Consider the following 19,298-nt stretch of genomic DNA (forward strand, 5'->3'; position numbering starts at 1 on the left):
GACTGATATTGGCAACAGAAGCAGTAGTGGAAGGCGACTTCAAGGCTGAATCCGGGCAACAGGGAGGCCAGGCAGATTTTGACAGTGATGGAGAAGGGGATGGCTTGTGGGGAAGGGAGAGAAGTTCAGATACTTGTGCCAGGGATCAGAGCAGCAGACCCTCCACTGGGATCCTGGCCAATCAATACTCACAGAACTGATTTCTTCTTGGTCTCCTTCTGGCCTGGGGAACATGACATCTTGGCCACCAGCAGGAACATCACCCCGTTCATCTGAAAGCACAGAGAGTGGTTAGAAGCTGCTCTGCTGCTCCTACACTGAGGCTCTCTCTCTCTCCAGTCCTGCCGTCTCGATCATGTGCCTCCACAAGCTCCTGTACCTGGGAAGCTGAACTCTGTGCAGACCTGGGCTCATCCACCTCCTCCTCTGTCTGCTCTACACAAGGCCCACTTCTCTGGGCTACATACTGCTGCCTGGGCTTGGGGATGTGTGACAAGAAAGGAAGCCCCGGGGGAGGAAGAGAGCACAGGAGAAAGGAGCAAAGCTCAAGGGATAGAGGAAATATAAATGGAGGAGGGAAAGCAATGAGAAGAGGAAGAGGCATCATAAACCAGGGGAAGGTAAGCAGAAGGCAAGGGCAGCAGACACATGGAGTACAAAGAAGGGGAGGACATGGGGGGTGGGCCGGGACACGATATAAACACGAGAGGAGCTTACCACAATGACGACAGTAATGGGGCCTGCAAAGCTCCAGACCAGCTTATCGTGGATAGAAATCCAGCAGAAATCTGGGTTCCCATAGCCCTCTGGGTCCAAGCCAACGGCCAGTCCTGGAGGGGGAGAAAAGGGAAAGGTCAATTCCATGACACAGCCACCTAGGAGACAGTGGGGTCACTTTGCACTTCCACTATGGCCTCTTCCACCAGAGGATCTCAAAGCAGAGACCAAACATTGGTCAATGCAGCCTCAAAATGCTCCTTGGAGAGCAGTATCACTGTCCTCATTTACAGATGGGGAAGACTGCGGTACAGAGGAGAAATGACTTGCCCCAGGCCATAACAGAGAGCTGGGGCAGAACCAGGGACAGAACCCATGTCTACTTACTCCCCATCCAGTGCTCCTCCTTCCCCTCGGTTCCTGCCAGTGCCTCTGGCCAAGTTGCCATAGCAATGGAAATATCTAGCACTGGCTAAGCTGTCTCTCCTGCTTTGTGAGGTCTGTGTCCTATGCCTCGAGATGTCCACCTCAGCAGAGCCTCACAGCAGGGCATTTGCTGCCAGGAACACATGCCCCCAGTGGTGATGAACCTTGGGAAATGGATCGAGATGAATTGCCAAAGAACATTTGCATCTCATGCTATGAATCCTAGAAGGGCAGGAGCTTCATGGCCATCAGGCCAGAAAGGGTGAGAAGCCTTGTAGGTTCTTCTGAAAGAGTGAGACCCTGGCCTCTAGGCCCCACGGACATTTCACACCAGAAAACTACAGTGCACCCTCTGCTGTGGTATCTACCATGTCAAACACTAGGAGTGGTATAAATGCATAGTGTCTTCATCACTGCCTTGTGTCTAGATAACTCCTGCACCATATTGTAGCTCACTGACTGTATCTCCATGGTCTAGAATCTGTCGGCGGTGTTGCTCCTGGCTAGACCCATACAGCACAAACACACACACAGTGGCAAATATGGATGCCCACAGACATGCACATACATCCCCTCCACACCCGTTCCCCCACCAGACACTCAGGCTGGACAATGCTCATGGAATCAGAAAGGAGACAAGCTCTGAGGCCCATGCACTGTTCCTTCAGCAGTTGGCATTGACCAAAGGGGGTTTCTGAGGCCAATGCCTTTGGCATCGCCCAAGGCCAAGCAGTTTCCATGTTGTAGCAAGCTTTATCCATTTCCTCCCTCCCTCAGAGCGGGAACCTGTCTCCCCAAGCACCTCTGCCCAGCGTGCGGTACCTACCAGTGACGATGGCAGGCACCCCCCAGCCAATGGCATAATAGAACCTCATGGCTCCGAAGTTGATGTTGCGGGCTTCGGTCTGCATGCGATAGATGTGGAGGCCCTGCACGAAGAGCCAGGCGAAGGTGGAGAGGAAGAAGTAGTGCAGCAGGATGGCAATCACAGTGCAGAGGAACTGAAAGGAGCAAATCACCACTCAAAGAGTGGACAGCCCCTGCAGCTGGGGAAGGGGAAAGGCCCTCCCTTGCCTGGCAATCTCCCTTGCTGCAGCAGAGTCACTCCCAGAGCATTTCTGACATCCCCATTCTGCTCTACACACGGCAGGGAGCTGGCTTGTGGGACTCCTGTACCTCTGCTGCATGCCCCTGACCTAAGCTGCTGATTCCCAACCTCCTAGAAAGGGGCTAGAAGTCTGGGTCCACAGTCAGTAATAAACCCTGGAATGACCCACCCCAAAGAGCCCACATCCGAACCAAGCAGCCTCATAACCCTGCTCATGTCCCTCTCCGACACACATGTCGATATGCATTGGGTAGGTGGTTTGAGTGATGCCTTCTGTTCTTCAGGGATGTGGGGAACACTCTGTCACTTCTGGGGCTTGAACCAAAGACCTAGCTCAGATCCAGGAGCTGTTCCATTGGTGCTACAGGAGACTCTCCAGTAGTCACCTCACTTCTGAGCTGGATGCACTACAGCCTCCAGGAGTGAGAGCTCATCATCCCATCAGACATGGGCCTCTCCTGATTAGCAACATCCTGTCCTAAGTCGCAACCAACGGCCCTGTGTCTGAGAGTTGGCACCACGACCCAACGCTATGGCTGGTGCCAGGGCCCTAAAAGGGGCGGGGATTCCATGGTGAGGAGCATGGTATGAAACCTAGAAAGAAAAGATTGGATTACATCGAAAAGAGAATTTAGGGGGAAGATTCCTCCCTGGGGGAATCTCCCACTCTTCCCCTATGCATCCCAATGAACCTGGGAGGTTGCATCCTGCAGGATGATTCCAGCGCTCAGGTTGCTTTATGCAATACTTATAGGGCCACCATTCAAACTAGGTCAAATATGAAACACTGGAGACTAAACTAGCAAAGCATTTACACTCCTGCTGCATTCAGCCAACAGTGCTGTTCTCCTGGGCCTCCTTCCTACCCTCTAGGTCTCTCCAGTCTGATGACTGGAGTACTGTGTCCAGTCTGGAATATTGTGTCCAGTTTTGGGCCCCACACTACAAGAAGGATGTGGAAAAATTGGAAAGAGTTCATCGGAGGGCAACAAAAATGATTAGGGGGCTAGAGCACATGACTTATGAGGAGAGGCTGAGGGAACTGGGATTGTTTAGGCTGCAGAAGAGAAGAATGAGGGGGGATTTGATAGCTGCTTTCAATTACCTGAAAGGGGATTCCAAAGAGGATGGGTCTAGACTGTTCTCAGTGGTACCAGATGACAGAACAAGGAGTAACGGTCTCAAGTTGCAGTGGGGGAGGTTTAGGTTGGATATTAGGAAAAACTTTTTCACTAGGAGGGTGGTGAAGCACTGGAATGGGTTACCTAGGGAGGTGGTGGAATCTCCTTCCTTAGAAGTTTTTAAGGTCAGGCTTGACGAAGCCCTGGCTGGGATGATTTAGTTGGGGATTGGTCCTGCTTTGAGCAGGGGGTTGGACTAGATGACCTCCTGAGGTCCTTTCAACTCTGATATTCTATGATTCTATGACGCCATCCCACCCAGCTGCACTCAGGACTGTTTCCTCCTCCCCTTACCTGATTTTCGGTGCGGTTGATTCCCAAGAGGAAGAGCAGCTCGGAGAAAAAGAGGGTGACAGATATGTTGGAGTGGATGCCCCGGGTGTTGGACTTGAGGCCTTTCAGACATGTCAGGAAGGAGAAGGTCAGCAGCAAGGCCACGAGAGAAAGAGACACCAAGGAATAGGTGACAATGGCCAGGGTCTCTAGGTCACCCTCCAGCTGCTGCAGATGGAAACCAAAGACAAAAGGCAGAATCAGGCAAGAAAGCATGAGCATGTGTCGGCTTCAAAGGTCTCTCCCTTTGGCTGGGAATTAGATGGGAGAAGCAGCCTGGGATTTTCTGCTACATTTCTGCAGTGGGCACTGTCTGCACCTGTGTAACCCAGAGTTCTACCCTGAACGTTCTGGTGCGTTTAGATCATGGTCCCCACCACATCAGGGGCTGCTCCGTTCTGCTACTTGTCCACGATGTGCCTAGAACAATCTCATGGAAATACATCCTCTTGTTCTGGTTTTCACCACTGGTGGTTCCGGCCTCCCCTCCCCCCAGCCTTCCCGCTCCTTCCTCCCCTCCCTCCCGCCTCTGCAGAGGTAAGGTTACCTCTCGGTGGGAGCTATCCATCAGCACCCCAAAGGTACCAAACTGGGAACACTGGCAGCGCACATGCGTGGTGTTTCTGAACACAAGATCACAGTCCCTTGCTGTCCAGAAGCCGGAAGGGTCAGTCCTGCAGCCGCAAGAGAACACAGAGCAATCTCAAAGGAATAGGCCTTCAAAAATCACATCTTCTGTCAGGCCCTGGGGGTCCGGGGGTGCATAGGTGAGGAGCATCAGCCTGATCAGAGGTCCTTTGGCTGCCTGGACAGTTCTCTACTCCTCCTAAGGTGGCAGGACGTAACAGGATGTTTCCATGTTCAGATGTTGAAGCATCTACTCAATGCTGCCTGAAGTTGGTGACCTCTGCCCTCAGCAGTAGGGACAGTGCATTGTGCCAGAAGGCAGCACCTTGGTGAGCCAGTTCCACCCTCCCTGGTGATCTCCCACCTCTGCCCTAGCAAGGGGGGCTATGTGACAGAGCTCCGCCCCAGCACACAGCAGCAAGGACGGTTCAGGAGAGTCAGGGAACTAGTTAACGTCTCCAGTTTCTTTTACTAAACCTCTTGAAAGCAGCAGCAGGGAATGGCCCCGGGGCTAGTGAGAATCTTGGCCTGGAGCGTGGCGCAGACAGGCTGGGCACTTACTGGCTGGAATGATTCCACTGGACACAGAGGGGCTTGCTTCGGTTGGCCGTCTCCAGCAGGCGGAACTCCAGCACCAGGGGCGTGTCCAGAGTGCCCTGGACGAAGGTGTGGTTGCTGAACACGGACACGCTCACTATGGGGGAGTTCATGACGGGGTTCTTGGGCAGTCTGCAAGAGTTGACAAGGGTCTCGTCACTGAGCCCATCAGCTGCCCAACCGGTCAGACCCTTGTCAGAGAATGCCAGGGGGCTGACAAGGGCTGGACTGACAGCCTGAAACACATCCGCCTCCACAAGACAGGCTGCACGCTGCCCACCCAGCCTCAGCCCTGCCTTAGGCCGTGGGGAGAGAGCAGTTCATCCTCTGTGGTCCATCTAGGCCTTGGCCTCTTAGAAGGCTGCCAACACAGGGGCCAAGCAGGACCAGTTGTGAGAGTGGTTTCAGTGTTGCAGATACCAGCTTTGGACAGAGCCCCCAGCCTCCACACAGGCCACTAGGCAGCAGTCAGATGAGCCAGGCTGGAATGCTGAAAAGCCCCGCACCCCAGACCCCGCATGGCTGGCAGTACCCAGTTGCTTGCCGCCTTCTCTGTAGAGAGCGCATGTCCCAGCAGGGTGACAAACATGCAGCGGCCAGTACCTGAGACTGCGGCGATCCACCTGGTAGCGAGCTGGCAGCAGCCCCCCCAAGGTGCGGTAGATGATGAGGATGATGATGGTGACGGCAGGCTCGGGCTCCGGGAGGGTCAGCTTTGGGGAGGAGCTCTTCACTGTGTCGTTCACTTCCCTGCTCATGAGCGTGGGGGCTGCTGTGGGCAGAGCTTGGGTCAGAAAAGGGGCCTGTAACAATGGTGTCTTGTCTTGTTCTGAGGCAGAACATAGAGCCAGGGGGAAGGAAATGCCTGGTGCCACTGACCATCTCCGTGGCCATGGCTCATGAGCCACGTACCAGCGCTGGGCACTAAGTAAGGGACACAGCGGTGTCTCTTGGGAAGGAAGTTGTACAAAGTCCCATTCATCTTTGCTGGGGCTGCAGTGAGGAGCCCAGAGAGGTCCATGGCCATTATGGGAGGCATCTAAGACATGGATACCGCCTGCAGGGTCCCTGCATCATGGCAGCCTCCCCACCAAGGCCAGAGAGGGCCTCCCGAGGCCAGCACTCAGTGCTATTCCCAGAGATCGCCAGGAAGCAATTCCAGACACTCCCTGCAAGGGCACAGCAGGCTCCCAGCTCCTGCGGGCCTGGAGGTCACAGCGCCAATGGGATGCTCCCTCCCAGCCCAGGAAGTGAGGGGCTCTCTCCTCTCGGCCCGAAAAAGGTGCCAGGAGCCTTTGGGGTAAGACACACAGTTGGTCTCTGAGGTCCTGGGGCAGAGGAATCTCTGACTGACCCAGGAGACAGCCCAGGCTGGGGTTCTGGCAGTTGCATATCCCCTCACCAGCTACCCTGCATGCAGTGCTTGTCCCTTGGGCAGATGGTACTGAATACAGTGCAGGGCATGAAGAGTGGCCCAACAGAGCCTGCTGGGGAGGCAGCCAGTACACCATGGTCATTCCCTTGAGCTCAGGGCAGCCATTCACTTACCTTCCACTTTGGGGGGTGTAAGCACCGAGAGCGGGAGCACCACGTGGGTGTGTGGGTCCCACATGGCCTGCCCCTGGAAAAGGCTGCTGTGGTAGCGGGGGTAGCGCCGCCGGACGTGGGTGTTGTTCTCCATGCGGTCAATGCTGAGCACTGTGTGGGGAGGAGACAGAGGAATCAGGGGCCTGGGACAGCTCAGGGCACAGGGTCGTTACTCTGGTTGGACAGCGTTGCAATGGGATGGGCTCAGCGTGCCAGGGTTAACACGTTTGCGTCTATCTTTGGAGTAACCAATTCAAATGTGTCTGAGGTCAGGAGTGCAGTGTGATGGGCTCAGCCCAGTCACTTGTGAATCCCCGGTCACATCTGTACTTGCAAAGCGGAGGGAGGGAGCAGTGCTGTGGGGAGTGAGAAGGATGTCCAGCTCCCGTCTGTACTCGCTAGCTCTATCTGTGCCCACTTTCAGGAGCAATGCACTCACTGAGTTTGCTGGGCCTTGATGTGGGGACTATAAAAGGCACATGTGCCCTCCTGTACATATGCTCCCTAATGGGACCACGTGAGAGACCCGGCTCCATGTGAGAGAACCACCTATGGATGCACATCCCAAATCCACATGTGAGTTTGGGGAGAGTGGAACCAGTCAGCCTTCTAGTCATCAGAACCCCATGGCAAACCCTCAGCGAGTTAACAGCAGGTAGCCGAGGGTATGCTGGCCCCTTCTGCAGGGTTAGCACTTAGGAGGAGTTGTAGAAGGCTGTGGTCAGTGGATCCTTTCCTAAAGGATTTATGGAAGACTGGGAATAACAGAGAGGCAGCAGATTTACCGTGGTAGAATCACCATCCCAAAGCCACCTACTGGCTTGCGGCTCCCTTGGGGGAGTGTTCAGGGCAGCGAGGAATAACTTCTTTAGCTGACACTGCTGGGGGAATAAACTGGAATGGAATTGCTACCACTGCGATTTGGCCAGGACAGAGCGGGTAACACCGTGACTCTCACAAAGAGCAATGGGAGCTTTCATGACCCGAAGGGATGGGGGCTGGGAGTTTAGCTTTAGATCCCCTCCAGCAGCACAGCACCCCAAGTCTCAGCTGACTCAGAGGAAAGACCATCACTTTCTGTAGCACTCCAGGCTTTTCTGGGGGCCTCCCATCCAACAGCTGACCAGCTGCACCCTCCTCAGCTGACAATCACAGCTGGAGCATGGCCTCAGATTAGCATTTGTGCCCGTTGTAACTCTCTGAGGTGTGGTGTCAGAGCTGCATGCCTTGCGCCACGGCCCTCCTGGCAATGCTTCCAGCTTGCTGCCTACTCACTGATGTTGGGGGTTACCACGCCAACGGGGTTCAGGTAGGTGAGTTTCATGTTGCTGGCGAGTGTGCCCGTGTACTCTCTCAGCTGCTCCATCAGCCCCATGCTGCCGTGTTCGCTCTGCAGCAGCATGTCCCAGTGCTCCTGGTTCTCTAGGGCCAGCACCGAGCTGCCTGCCCTCAGCAGGTTCTGCAGACAGAGGGAGAGTCTTCAGCGGGCTTGAAGGTAAAAGCCTTTCTTTGAAATCTTCTAAGCCTCCTCTCTCCGTGACCTTCCCTGCCTGCTGCAGGTGAGTCAGGAAAGGAGGGGGAAGGGGTGTTCTCGGAGCTGAGCGTGGCACCACTGGGAGACGATCCCACGCTCTCACCCTTCGCTGTAGTGGAAAGGGTTCCCTCACTCAATCCACACTGGCCCTTGCTCGGTCGCACCCCCTTGGCTCTCCCCTGCCTGCCGTGGGCTTCACAACCTTTAGCTACTCACAGTAGCAATGAGATGGGGCAGGCACCACCCCTGATGGCTCACAAGCCATGACAAAGGTTGCAACCATCATACCTGGAGGTAAGGACCTCTGCTCCACGGGGCTCAGAGCTACAGTCCCAGGCTGGTGGGGCTGGTGAGGCTGAGAAGGCAGCATCCTTCGTCCCAGAGAAGCTGTGCTGTGGCTGACCAAGGGGCCGCGCTGATGAGCTCTGCCTTGCTCAGCAGGGAATTGTAAGGAGGAGGGCTCCTCCCAACAGGAACTGCGCTCACCTCGTTGAAGTGGGCGTCCTGGGTGGCGGTCAGGCCAAAGCCGTGCTGCTTGCTCTCAAACTCCATCAGGTGGGACAGCAGGCGGTAGGTGATGTGAACGTCGTTGCCGAAGTAGCGCTCCATCTGGTCCGTCACCACGCGCAGCCGGTGCGCCAGCTTCTTTGCCTCAATGGTGTTCAGCTCCGTCTCGTTCCTCTCCAGGCCCTCCAGCTGCCAACAGAGAGAATGGAGACGGGATGAAGCAGTGCGATGTGGAGCTAAAATCTGGTCCCTCCCTCCCCAGCTTTAAACCAGGAGTAACAGGGAGAAATGCCAATGCGCTATAGACCCAGCTGCTGGGTTGGGGGATCAGATTGCCCTTGGACTGTGCTGGCCATCTCTGCAAGCCTGTCAATGGAAGGATTATCTCTAGGGACAGTCACAAGGCCAACGGCAGGCGCTGGGACCAAACAGTCGCTTGAGTGAGCAGCAAACTGTACCTCAGGAATCTGCTCCCCTGGGAGAGAAGAAACCCCTGATGACAGGTGTGTGTCATTTAACTCCATGCAAGTGGGTCTGATGGTTATAGAGACACCCCTTCAGCCTGAAATCTAGTCAACTTCCAAAAGAAGTTTCAAAGTGGTTTCAGGTGTCACGGCTGCCCAGGGGCCCAGACAGCATTTGCTGTGGTGTTACCATCACATTTTCCTGTTTTAAAACAGACACTCTTTTCTTCTCTGCTGTTGTGTGACAATCCACACAAACAACCAGGTGAAACTGACTATACTAGGGAAAGGGCTATGCACAAAGTAAACAAACTGGGGGGAAAGAGCAGCTAATACAATGTTTTCTCTCCCATCTCATTTAATTACAAGAATCTGCAGTGTTAGTCATAACTGAGGTGGACTAAACAATATTCAGAGAGAATTTTGATTTTGACAGTTGAGAGCATCCCTTTAACTCTCCCTTGCTACACCTACAGGCTGCTTAGCTCTGCAGCAGTGGAGCTCGGTACTGCTGAACCCCAGGCAAACAGCAGCTGTTGATTTGTTGTTGTTAACCATTTGTGTGACAAAACAGTGAACAAAAAAGTAACTTCAGCGGAAGCTCCCCAGCAGGGCAAAGGAATTTCAAAGGCAGGCTAAGCGTTGAAATTAACAGTCCAGCAGTAATGACTTGTCCCAATGCCTGGAAACTAAATTGTTAGAGGAACCTAAAGATTCATCATTTAATCTTACTGATCAGCCAATAACTAAGGCTATGTCTACGCTAGACAGCTTACAGCGGCGCAGCGGTATTGCTGCAGCTTTGCTGCTGGAAGCTCTCCGGATGGGAGAGCACTCCCGTTGACATAATTAATTCACCTCCAACGAGCGAGGGTAGCTCTGCTGTCAGGGGAAGCTCTCCCACCGACATAGTGCTGTCCACATTGGCACTTCTGTCAGTGTAATTTATGTCACTCGAGGGTGGTTTTTTCACACCCTGAGGGACATACGTGGTCATGTAGACATGGCCTAAAAATGAACACACTGGGGATGGTGAGAGAGCGGCTGCACGAACATTTATTGCTGTTGAAATGGAGGATGCTGAATCATCTGATCCTGTGGCCCTCTTGGGATTATTGATGCTTTCTCTTTGAATACTGGGTAGGATAAATGCACTTATCCATCCGGGGCAGTTTGTGCTTGTGATAGTCTGACAAATTAATCCCTATTTCAAGGAAGGGCAGGTCTGGAGGATCCACGTATTGAGAGGGGCTCCTGATGGAAGCAGGGTCATGTTCTGGTCCCCTCTAGGGCCGGATTTTCGAGAGCTCAGCCCCCATAATTGGGACCGGATTTTCGAAAGAGCTCCGATGTTGGGTGCACAGTGGGTGCTGAGCATTGTGGAAAGCCCAGCCACGAGTCTCACAAGGGTAGCTGCTGAGCACTGTGGAAAGTCCAGCCCTTATTTAGGGGCCTAAATGGGAACCGATCTCTTTTGAAAATGTAGCTTCCAAGGGCTACCCCCTCGCAGTGAGCTGCAGCCTGGCGGAGGAGTAAAGGGGACAGTTACCAGTGTTGAGAGCTCCTTGAAGGCAGGTGATGTGCAGTTGAAGAGATCGGGCTCCAGCCAACCTTTCTCTTCATCACAGTGGCGAATTGCTGCACCTGAAAGAAGGGGGCGTTGCAGATTAAAAACTCAGAGATGCGGGACACAGTTTCCCAGCTGGTTAGGACAGTGCCGTTCCCAAAGCTAACCCACCATGCTGTCAGTATCACTCAGAACAGCACCGGGAAGTAACACCAAAGCCCTGGATTGCTGAGGGGGGCCAGCTGAACTACCCAACTCGCATTCATCCGTGAGTTGTCACTAGCAAGTCCATCAGTGAACAGTTCCAGTTTCCGTAACAATTCACCCAATAACTGGGAAAAATCATGATCAGACTGTGGGTTGTTTTTCCTATTTGTGGCATGTGATTGGTAACATGGTGTAGCTGACTGGATGAGACTTTTAGAGAGGGGAATAATGAATAGCAAATAACAAGCAGTGTAATTCATGGGGTTATTGGGGCTCAGTTCTATGCACCTTTGCATATTGACAGACAAGTATGTACCTCCCCCAGTGCTCACCTGACCCCCACAGCTGACTAAAGACATGACTGACAAATCACAGTCCACCTGGCCTGGTGCTTGCTTTCACTGAAATACCTGCTGGGACACTGCATCTCTCTCTCACAGCCTTTGTTTACTTAGAACTTTTTGACACGAGGAAGTCAGTATGGTATAACTACACTGGTGTAATTATACAGTTTTAGTTAGACCCGTATATCTCCCCGGGTGGTCACATACATTCTGGAATGAGTGTCCACACAGGGAGTTACACCTGTATAGCTACAGCAGTACAGTTATGCCAGTGTAGTTATCCTGGTAGCTTTCTCTGTGTAGACAAGTCCTTAAATGATAAGCTCTTTGGGCAGCAACCATTTCTCACTCTGTATGTACAGAGCCTAGCACAGTAGGGCCCTGATCCTGGCTGAAGCCTCGGAGCTCCTGGAATATAAATAATAATATATGTACTATCAACCAATTCTGTTTAAAAACCATCCACACAACCAATATCCTCATTAACAGTCCCCCAGCAGGGTCCACGTTATCCATCCCAAAAGCAGCACAATGATCAGCAGCAGCAGCAAGTGCATCATTAATGCCAGTCAGTATCACACCCCATAGACTTAGCTGTCATATGAAGCACACAATGCACTATTGCCATGAGTGGCACCAGCACTGCCCATGTCAATGTCCGGAACGGAAGCAGCGCCAGCAGAATAACAACTCAGCACTTAGGGGGCTACACACTCTGACTAATGCACCTCCCACCCTCAGCTGGGTCAATGGCATTATCTCAGTTTTACTGATGGGGAAACTGAGGCTCAGAGCAAGGAAGCAACTTGCCCAAGGTCAGACGGGTTGGTGGGGAAGCCAGGATGAGAGGTCAGGAGTTCCTGGCCCAAAGGAGCTCCCACGTTCAGCCTTCCAGCCCCTTCATCATCATCATCTCTATCTTTCCCTACAGGCTTCTCCTCCTCCATATTGCCAACAGCAGCATCAACCCAGCTACCCAGGCCAGAGACAGAAGGGGCTCAGTGGTGGAAGCAACCAGCAAAGGGGGACCCACTCTCCCTATTCTCTGCTTCTTGCCCTTCCTTCAGCAGAAGAATGAGCCTCAATCCCTGTAACAATCCCTGTGGCCTCACAGAGTTGCCATATTTTGGATAGGATCCTGCAGAACATTCTTAGTCATTGGGCTCCTTTATCAAGGCTCCCTTCATGATGTGCTAACTAGAGAATGGCCCTTCCCACCCAGAAGAGTTAATGGATAATATGGCATGTGAGATAGGTAGGGTTGCCAACTTTCTAATGGCACAAAACTGAACACTTGGCAACCCTAAAGGTAGGGTTGGGGCCACTCTACTTCTAGAACATGGGACATGATGAAGGTAGGTCATGGGTTGCAATGATTCCCCGTTGCTCTGGCCCAAGGGCCATAAGCTGGCCTGCCAGGCACAGAGAGCTCCTCCCAAAAGATCCTCTGCTTGGCCACACATGGCCCCCACCTTGATCAGTCCAAACGGGGTCCTCCTACTGTCACTTCTTTCCATGGACTCTCTAAAGGCCCTTCATCTGCTTTCCCCAATAGATGGCAGCTCCTGTCCTCTGGTCTGAAGGGAAGTGCCCACTAGCCTTTGACGCCCATAGCACCCTGCGAACCAACCAGCAGCAGGTGCTAGCAGAGCAGACAGCACTTACTCTCCTCTTCCTCTAGTTACTAGCCCTTCCCCCTCAAAGCCTAAACAAGTGAGCTCCTCAGTAGCCCATGGCCAAGGCTGACTGGAAACTGGCACACATCTCACAGGGACAGGAGCACTGAGAGATCCCAGCACCGCAGCCTATTGGGCCACCCAGAGCAAACGATACAGTGTAAAGGCGGCAAGACATAAAAGGGTGGGAGGGAGTCCGGCTGCAGTTGAATCTCTGCAGGTTAGTTTGCTCGGGGATAGGAAAGGCAATCGAGGGCAGACATGGATATAAGGAAGCCAATGCGCGGTGCAGCGTTAGTAACACAGTCAGCAGCCCTGGAAGCATGGGGTCTGCGGGTGTCTCAGGCAGGGAGAGGGGAATGGAAAGCCACGCAGCGCAGACCTTGCAACACACAGTGAGGGAAACAGGACAACACCGGGTCCTTACCTGCACCCCGCAAACCTGATCAGGAGGGAGCGAAAACGGGGAAGAGAAGCGACATGGTTAGGAGCTGAAACCCGGAGTGGGAGAAGAACGCACGTCCCTGGGGAAATGTCTGGAGGAGGGAAGGGGCTGGGACTGTCCCTTTTTGGCTCAGTGGCTCCCAGGCTCAGAACCGCTCTGGATTCCCAGAAGCCAGTGATTCCCATCTCCCACTGGCCTGGAGGTTGCTCTCCTTCCTTTCTGATGTGGCACTCTCCAAAGTCAGCCACGGCTGGATCGCTACAACGCACTCTAGCTGGGGCTACCTTTGAAGCCCGCTCGGGAGCTGGGGCAGAGTGTGGCTGACAGGGCCACATCAGATCCCCACTCTGCACTGAGTCATCTTTCCTTCAAGGTGCTGAATGTCATCTCCATGGCCTGGGCTGCTGCTCTCTTCCTCTGCCCCACGGTGGCAGTTACAACTGACTGGGACTCTCTGGCTCTCTGCAGCTAGGGTTGAACTTGAGGAGGAGGAGGGAGCAGCAGTGCATTGTGGGTGCAGAACCTTCCTCTGTGTCTCAGGGTGCAGTGCCCACAGCATCTGCTCAGTCAGCAGTGGATGCACTGATAGGTGGGGCCAGAGGGAAGGGGTGTTCCCAGGACTTTTGGCCCCTCCTGTTTTTTGTATGAATGATGTTCCTGGGCCTACGTCTAGGCTGCTTACAGAAGTGCTCTGCACTCCTGGCTGTGTTGAGAAGACCCCCAGAAAAGCTCCAGTCAGGTAGCTTGAATCTCATTGTGAGGTTGCAGCCCCACCTCTCTGACTAGAACAGGGTCTGTGCAGATCTCTGCTCTCACAGCTCCTCCTGCTCTCTCTTTTCCAGTCCATTTCCCCTCAGACAACAATTCTCCGCACCTCAAAGCTCAGAGACACAGGCCTCCACAGCTCCAAACCTGACAATCACAGCAGCTCCTCCTAACTGCCCGGGGCAGTGCTAGCAGCAGAAGCTGGCCATCAGCGGGGTTAGAACCTTGTTGTGGGCTGGGGGGGGGGGGTTTCCATCTTTCAGAGGCTGAGGGACATGGCAGGATGTTCCCTCCAGGGCTCCAGCCACATGTCCCTTTCTGCAGCCTTCCCGTGAGGATCACTTACCCAAGGAGCCTTTGGGACAAGGCACGGCAGCTGGGAGGCCAAACTTGGTCTGAGGCCACCAGACGCCAGCTCTCAGGGTTTTAGGGCAGCCATCATAGAGCACTGCAAATGGAAATGAAGGAGCTGGAGTTAAGTGGGAGCAGGGGGAGGGGGGTTGTCCCAGGAGAGTGTCCCGCAGGAGGGGATCAAGGGCAGTGCCCCAGGAGAATGTCTGGGGAGTTTTGGCCGACACCGTCCCTAAGAGTCTAGTGCCTGAGCTCAGAGTCAGGCCATGCTGCTCTGGCTGCAGGTTGCTGTCCCATGCAGAACATACACGAGTCTCCAAACTCACCCTCACAGCCACTTGGCGTCACCTCTGCAAAAGGGCTGTCACAGCTGTTGCACTGTCGACCTATCACTCCCGGCCTGCAGTGGCACTGGCCCATTTCCTGGTCACATGAGCGTGAGGAGGAGCCAATGGGGTAGCAGTCACAGGGCAGACAGGTGTCACTCCCTTTGGGGCGGTAATGGAACTCCTGCCAGAGAGGGGCAGGGCAGGCAGTTAGACAGATGAATCATGAGAGGGGGAGCAGCAGGGTGGCCAAAGGAAGGGCCCCAGGGAAGAGTGAGGGGCCTGGTAAGACGGGGAAGGACACAGTGGGGAGGGGAGGGGGACCAGCCAGACAGCAAGAGCAGCTAGGAAGACAGGCACCTAAATTTCAGCTTCTTAACACTGCGTTGGCTGGGCATAGCCCCAGCTTGGGGATCAGGGCCAGCCCCAGGTCGGTGTGGCAGCATCCTATGCAAAGCAGCACATGCTGTCACTCTTCCAGCTTCCTCCCAACTTACAGACAGGTCTCCCCAGTTCTGTGCGCACGTACGCCCCACTTCCCACTGGCCTGCCGCTGCCCTCTCCCCTCTGCTCTCCGTGAGGCTCCCCAGCAGCGGGGGGGACTGAAGCGCAGCTTTCCACAGGAGAGCAAGGACGGCCCTCAGGGAGTTCACTCTCTGCCCCAGCTGGCCGGCAATGGAGTCCTGCAGGGACAGGGACACGGGACTACGAATGGTGCTGGCAGGTTGGGTGTGCGCGAGGGGTGCGGGCCATCGAAGAACAGGGTAGATAGTGGTTGCCTAGAGTACTACAGGCCGGAGGGGGCCACCGACAAAGGCAGATGGGATGAGGGCCATGGCTCGGGAGCCCGAGGGTGGGCGAGATGAGGGGTATGCATGCACAGCTGCCCCCTCACCTTACAGTGGCACTGCCCATTGGTTTTATTACAGTCTGGGTCGAAGCCCTTGTTCACGTCGCAGTTACAGGGCCCACAGGTCGGGTTCCCCCACCAGCCCTTCGGACATTGCTGATCCACCCTGAGGAAAGAAACCCACAGTCACCTGACAGCCTTCTCTCACCCACCGCGTCCTGACACCCCCCACAGGAGCACGGCCACCTTGTGAGTGCTCATGAGCTACTGGGAGCAGAATTTGGCTCCCAGGCTTGGCCCCCGCCCCTGGCAGTCAGCAGGCTTCCCCGCTGGGGTTGGAAGGAAGGACTTGCATTGGATTTGAACAGCCCCACTTGGACAATATTCAGAGCAGCACTGATGGGTGCCAACGAGAGATGGATTCAACTTTCCCTCAGCCACAAGGAGAGAAAAAGCAACATGGGGTCTCTGAAGAGGAGCAGAGTGGGGTACAGGAAGGGGAGATCCCAGAGGAGCCCCCATCCCTCCTTTGAAGCCAGCCCACCTGTCAGTGCACTTGCACCAACGAGTGCACTCTAGTGACCAGCCAGAGGGGGAGCGCTGCCTCCCAGGGGAGGGAACACACAGAACAGGACCAATCACCTAGTGCTAGAACACATCTGCTGCTGCAGCTTATTCTCCACCTGGTGTCACCACCCTCCTTCGCGGCTGCTTCCCCACTAGCCATCAGTAATGCTACAAAGGGAGGAGCCTGACCTCAGCGGGGCAGTAACAAGCAGTGGCCGATCCCAAACCCTGACTTAAACACCAACATCCTCTGCGCACCAGGATCCCTGCGAGGGGCCTGGAGACTGTTGCTGGGAAGAAAGCCAAGTGCCGCCGAGGCAGAGCTGCCCTTGGGCTCACCTGTGCTCGCAGTACTGCCCAAAGTGGTTTCCTCCGCACTCACACACGTAGCCAAGGGGAGAGCCTGGCTTCCGTCGACACATCGACTTATTCTTGCAGGGGTTCAGGTGGCACACGTCCATGCAGTCCCCACCGTAGTATCCTGAGGGGACAGACACAGACCTTCAAAACAGGGAGCGAACCTAAGGAAACACTGTGAAAGTCCAGCCGTGCTGGGGTAGAGGCACGAGAGGGATGGAGTTTATTCAGGTGGATCACAGGGCATTATGTTCTCTGAGCCAGACCAACCAAACTTCTGCCTGCCGCTTTCTAAAGGGATTTCCAGTCTCTGGCCGCGACTGGGTTTTAGCCTCCCAAAGGTGAGCAAGCTACCAAGTGACCCATAGTGCTATGGCTCAAGGGAGCATTGCTGTGTGTGGAAATAGCCCTGAGGAGTGGTGGCAGAAGGAGAGAGGAGAGACAAGCCAGGCAAAGGGGAGAAGTAACGAATGGAGAGAGAACAGAAAAGGGGAACAGGGAGTGAAAGGAAGCCAGAGCTGCCTGCCGCTCTGCTGGATGGGCCCTACCTGGCTGGCACACGCAGGAGTAGCTCTGCCACTCATCACTGCAGATACCGTTGGCAGGGCAAGGGCTGGAGTCGCAGGGGTTGGGCACGCTGCATCCTGCCTCCACGTTCAAAGCTCTGCTGGGCTTGGGCAATGCCATCCCAGAGGGCGTGTCACCTAGGCGCACCCCCTGAAAACCAAGTCAGAATTACATGGTAAAGCCAAGTACATTCAGGAATGGGGCTCAGGGCTTCCGTAACAGGAGCATGGCCAGGGTGACCCAGCTTGGCTCTAAGGCAGGGACCCTGGTTCCACCCTTATGGCTGCAGGAGGCTCTGGTCAGTAGAGCTGACTCCTGCAGATCTGAGAGGTGCTGCCCTAGAACCGAGCTTCCCAGACCTGCCAAGGGCTCTGGAGAGTCACCCAGCAAACATTGCCAGGCTGTTCCCATCAATTCCCTGCTGCTCACATCCTGCTGCTCCACCCAGTGGTCACCTTCCATTCTTCCAGGGCCCCCCATGCAGAGTGCTCAAGTCTGAAGCATATGTCCACAGGGGCTCTGGGTGCAGCCCCTGGGAGCGGAGGGCCCTGGACTGGATCCTGTGCGCATCTGGAACGGGCTCTGGGAGCAGCCTCTGCAGCTAGGTCTGGAGACTCTAATTTCCCACCTCTGAACACCGCCCAGTGTGGGAGGCTGCTGGAACTGAGCACTCACCTGTATGCAGCCCTTCAGACCACTCTGCACCTCGCCAGACCCTGGGATCCCCCCAATGTGAAGATGCTTCACCTTCAGCCCATGCAGCTCATTTCCAACAATCACTGTGTCCTGCAAAAAGAGGCCAATAAACAGGAGCTTCACACAGTCATCCCTAGACCCCAAACCTGGGTCTGCAGGTCACCGGACTCCCTTCCTGCTCCACACAACCCTACTGTGCAGAGATCTAGTCAGGTACATGGAGATGTACATGCCCAGCTACCCCCAAGGCCAGTGAGAGGCATATTAGCAATGCACAGACAGACAGAGGAGTCAGAGATTACAGATCTCACAGCCAGGACCCCAGCCCTCACACTCTGCTCCCCAGCCCCCCCCGAGTGATCCCAATGGCTGGGGATGTGAGGCTACAGACCTGGTAGAGCCCAAAGTCCAGGTTGACAGTGATGATATAGCGCACATCGCGCCCACTGCGAACATCTCGCAGCTCCAGCTGGAGGTCGTGCCACTTCCCGTCGCTCAGGTGCATCTGGTCCAGGAGGAGCTTGGTGGTGTGCCCAGAGCCTCTACTCACCGCGAAGGAGAGCATGCCGGAGTCCAGCTGAGGAGAAGGGGAGCCAGCGACAGAAGTGGTGAGCAAGGCCCAAGCCAGCTCAGGTTACTCCCCTTCCTCCCCACTACTCCTCACCTGTGCTTTGAACATGGGGATGGGTCCCCAGCTCAGCCAGGAGCCCGCCTGAGAGACTTCCCAGCTCTGCACCAGCCAGGAATCTGCTGTGGCACATAGCGTGTCAGCCCTGCTGCTGCATTAGACTGGAGGGTAAGTCACAGGGACCTGGCTCTGACAAACCCAAGCTGCAGTAGCTGCTCCTGGCCCCATGCATGGAGCTACCAAGTGGCAGGTTCCCTCTGTATTCAGTGAGCAGGCTTTCCTCTCAGAGCTGGGAGGAGAGCATGGAAGGCCCTGCTGCCCACGCTGCATTTGTGGCTGCAGTGGCAGTACCTGGCAGAGGATGGTGGTGTACTGGCCGGCATGAGCCTGAAGCAGCACCCCGTCCAGCTTGCGTGTCCGGAATGCCAGCCCCATGTACCAGGGCATGGAGATCTTCACCTCATTCTTGAAGTCCCAGGAAAGGATGCTGTTGCCATGGAAATAGTGAGCATGGTGCATGGCTGGAAGGGAAAGCAGGAGCATGAGGCCTGTGGAGGTTTGGAGCAACGTGGGGAGCATTGATTCCCACCCAGGGCCTTCACTCACACTTCATTTGGCAAGGGAGACTAGATGGCTCAGTGTTTGCAGGGTCTGAGCAGACCAGAGCCCAGCTGTGCCTCTTGCCAAAGAGGGGCAGGGAGCTCCATGTACTGCCATCCCCGGGAGGCGCCAGCCTCTCAGTGGAGTTATGTATTTATTTCTCCAATCTCTACTGCACCCGTTGCCAGGGCAACTGGCCACTTCCCTTCTGGGAAATAAAGCACGAATGCTGGTGACACCACACACCGCAGGGCCCCGGCGGGGAACCCCT

General features: G+C 54.9%; 1 protein-coding gene across 1 annotated transcript in view; it reads right to left on the bottom strand.

Annotated features, from left to right (window-relative positions):
• The window catches only part of CELSR3 (cadherin EGF LAG seven-pass G-type receptor 3), a 61,186-nt gene that overhangs the window by 7,594 nt on the left and 34,294 nt on the right, over positions 1-19,298 (bottom strand). Inside the window, exons 9-28 of the mRNA XM_026650450.2 lie at positions 18,779-18,948; positions 18,191-18,376; positions 17,779-17,889; positions 17,085-17,253; positions 16,519-16,660; positions 15,658-15,778; positions 14,763-14,946; positions 14,432-14,533; positions 13,303-13,317; positions 10,631-10,725; positions 8,597-8,806; positions 7,852-8,035; positions 6,538-6,687; positions 5,593-5,761; positions 4,954-5,121; positions 4,313-4,439; positions 3,727-3,933; positions 1,970-2,144; positions 718-830; positions 198-272 (exon numbers count right to left, since the gene is read on the bottom strand). Of these exons, the coding sequence (XP_026506235.1) occupies positions 198-272; positions 718-830; positions 1,970-2,144; positions 3,727-3,933; positions 4,313-4,439; positions 4,954-5,121; positions 5,593-5,761; positions 6,538-6,687; positions 7,852-8,035; positions 8,597-8,806; positions 10,631-10,725; positions 13,303-13,317; positions 14,432-14,533; positions 14,763-14,946; positions 15,658-15,778; positions 16,519-16,660; positions 17,085-17,253; positions 17,779-17,889; positions 18,191-18,376; positions 18,779-18,948 (2,873 nt within the window). The remainder of the gene's footprint in view (positions 1-197; positions 273-717; positions 831-1,969; positions 2,145-3,726; positions 3,934-4,312; positions 4,440-4,953; positions 5,122-5,592; positions 5,762-6,537; positions 6,688-7,851; positions 8,036-8,596; positions 8,807-10,630; positions 10,726-13,302; positions 13,318-14,431; positions 14,534-14,762; positions 14,947-15,657; positions 15,779-16,518; positions 16,661-17,084; positions 17,254-17,778; positions 17,890-18,190; positions 18,377-18,778; positions 18,949-19,298) is intronic.

Source organism: Terrapene carolina, unplaced genomic scaffold (assembly GCF_002925995.2).
Source record: "Terrapene carolina triunguis isolate 2854851 unplaced genomic scaffold, T_m_triunguis-2.0 Scaffold89, whole genome shotgun sequence".
NCBI lineage: Eukaryota > Metazoa > Chordata > Testudines > Emydidae > Terrapene > Terrapene triunguis.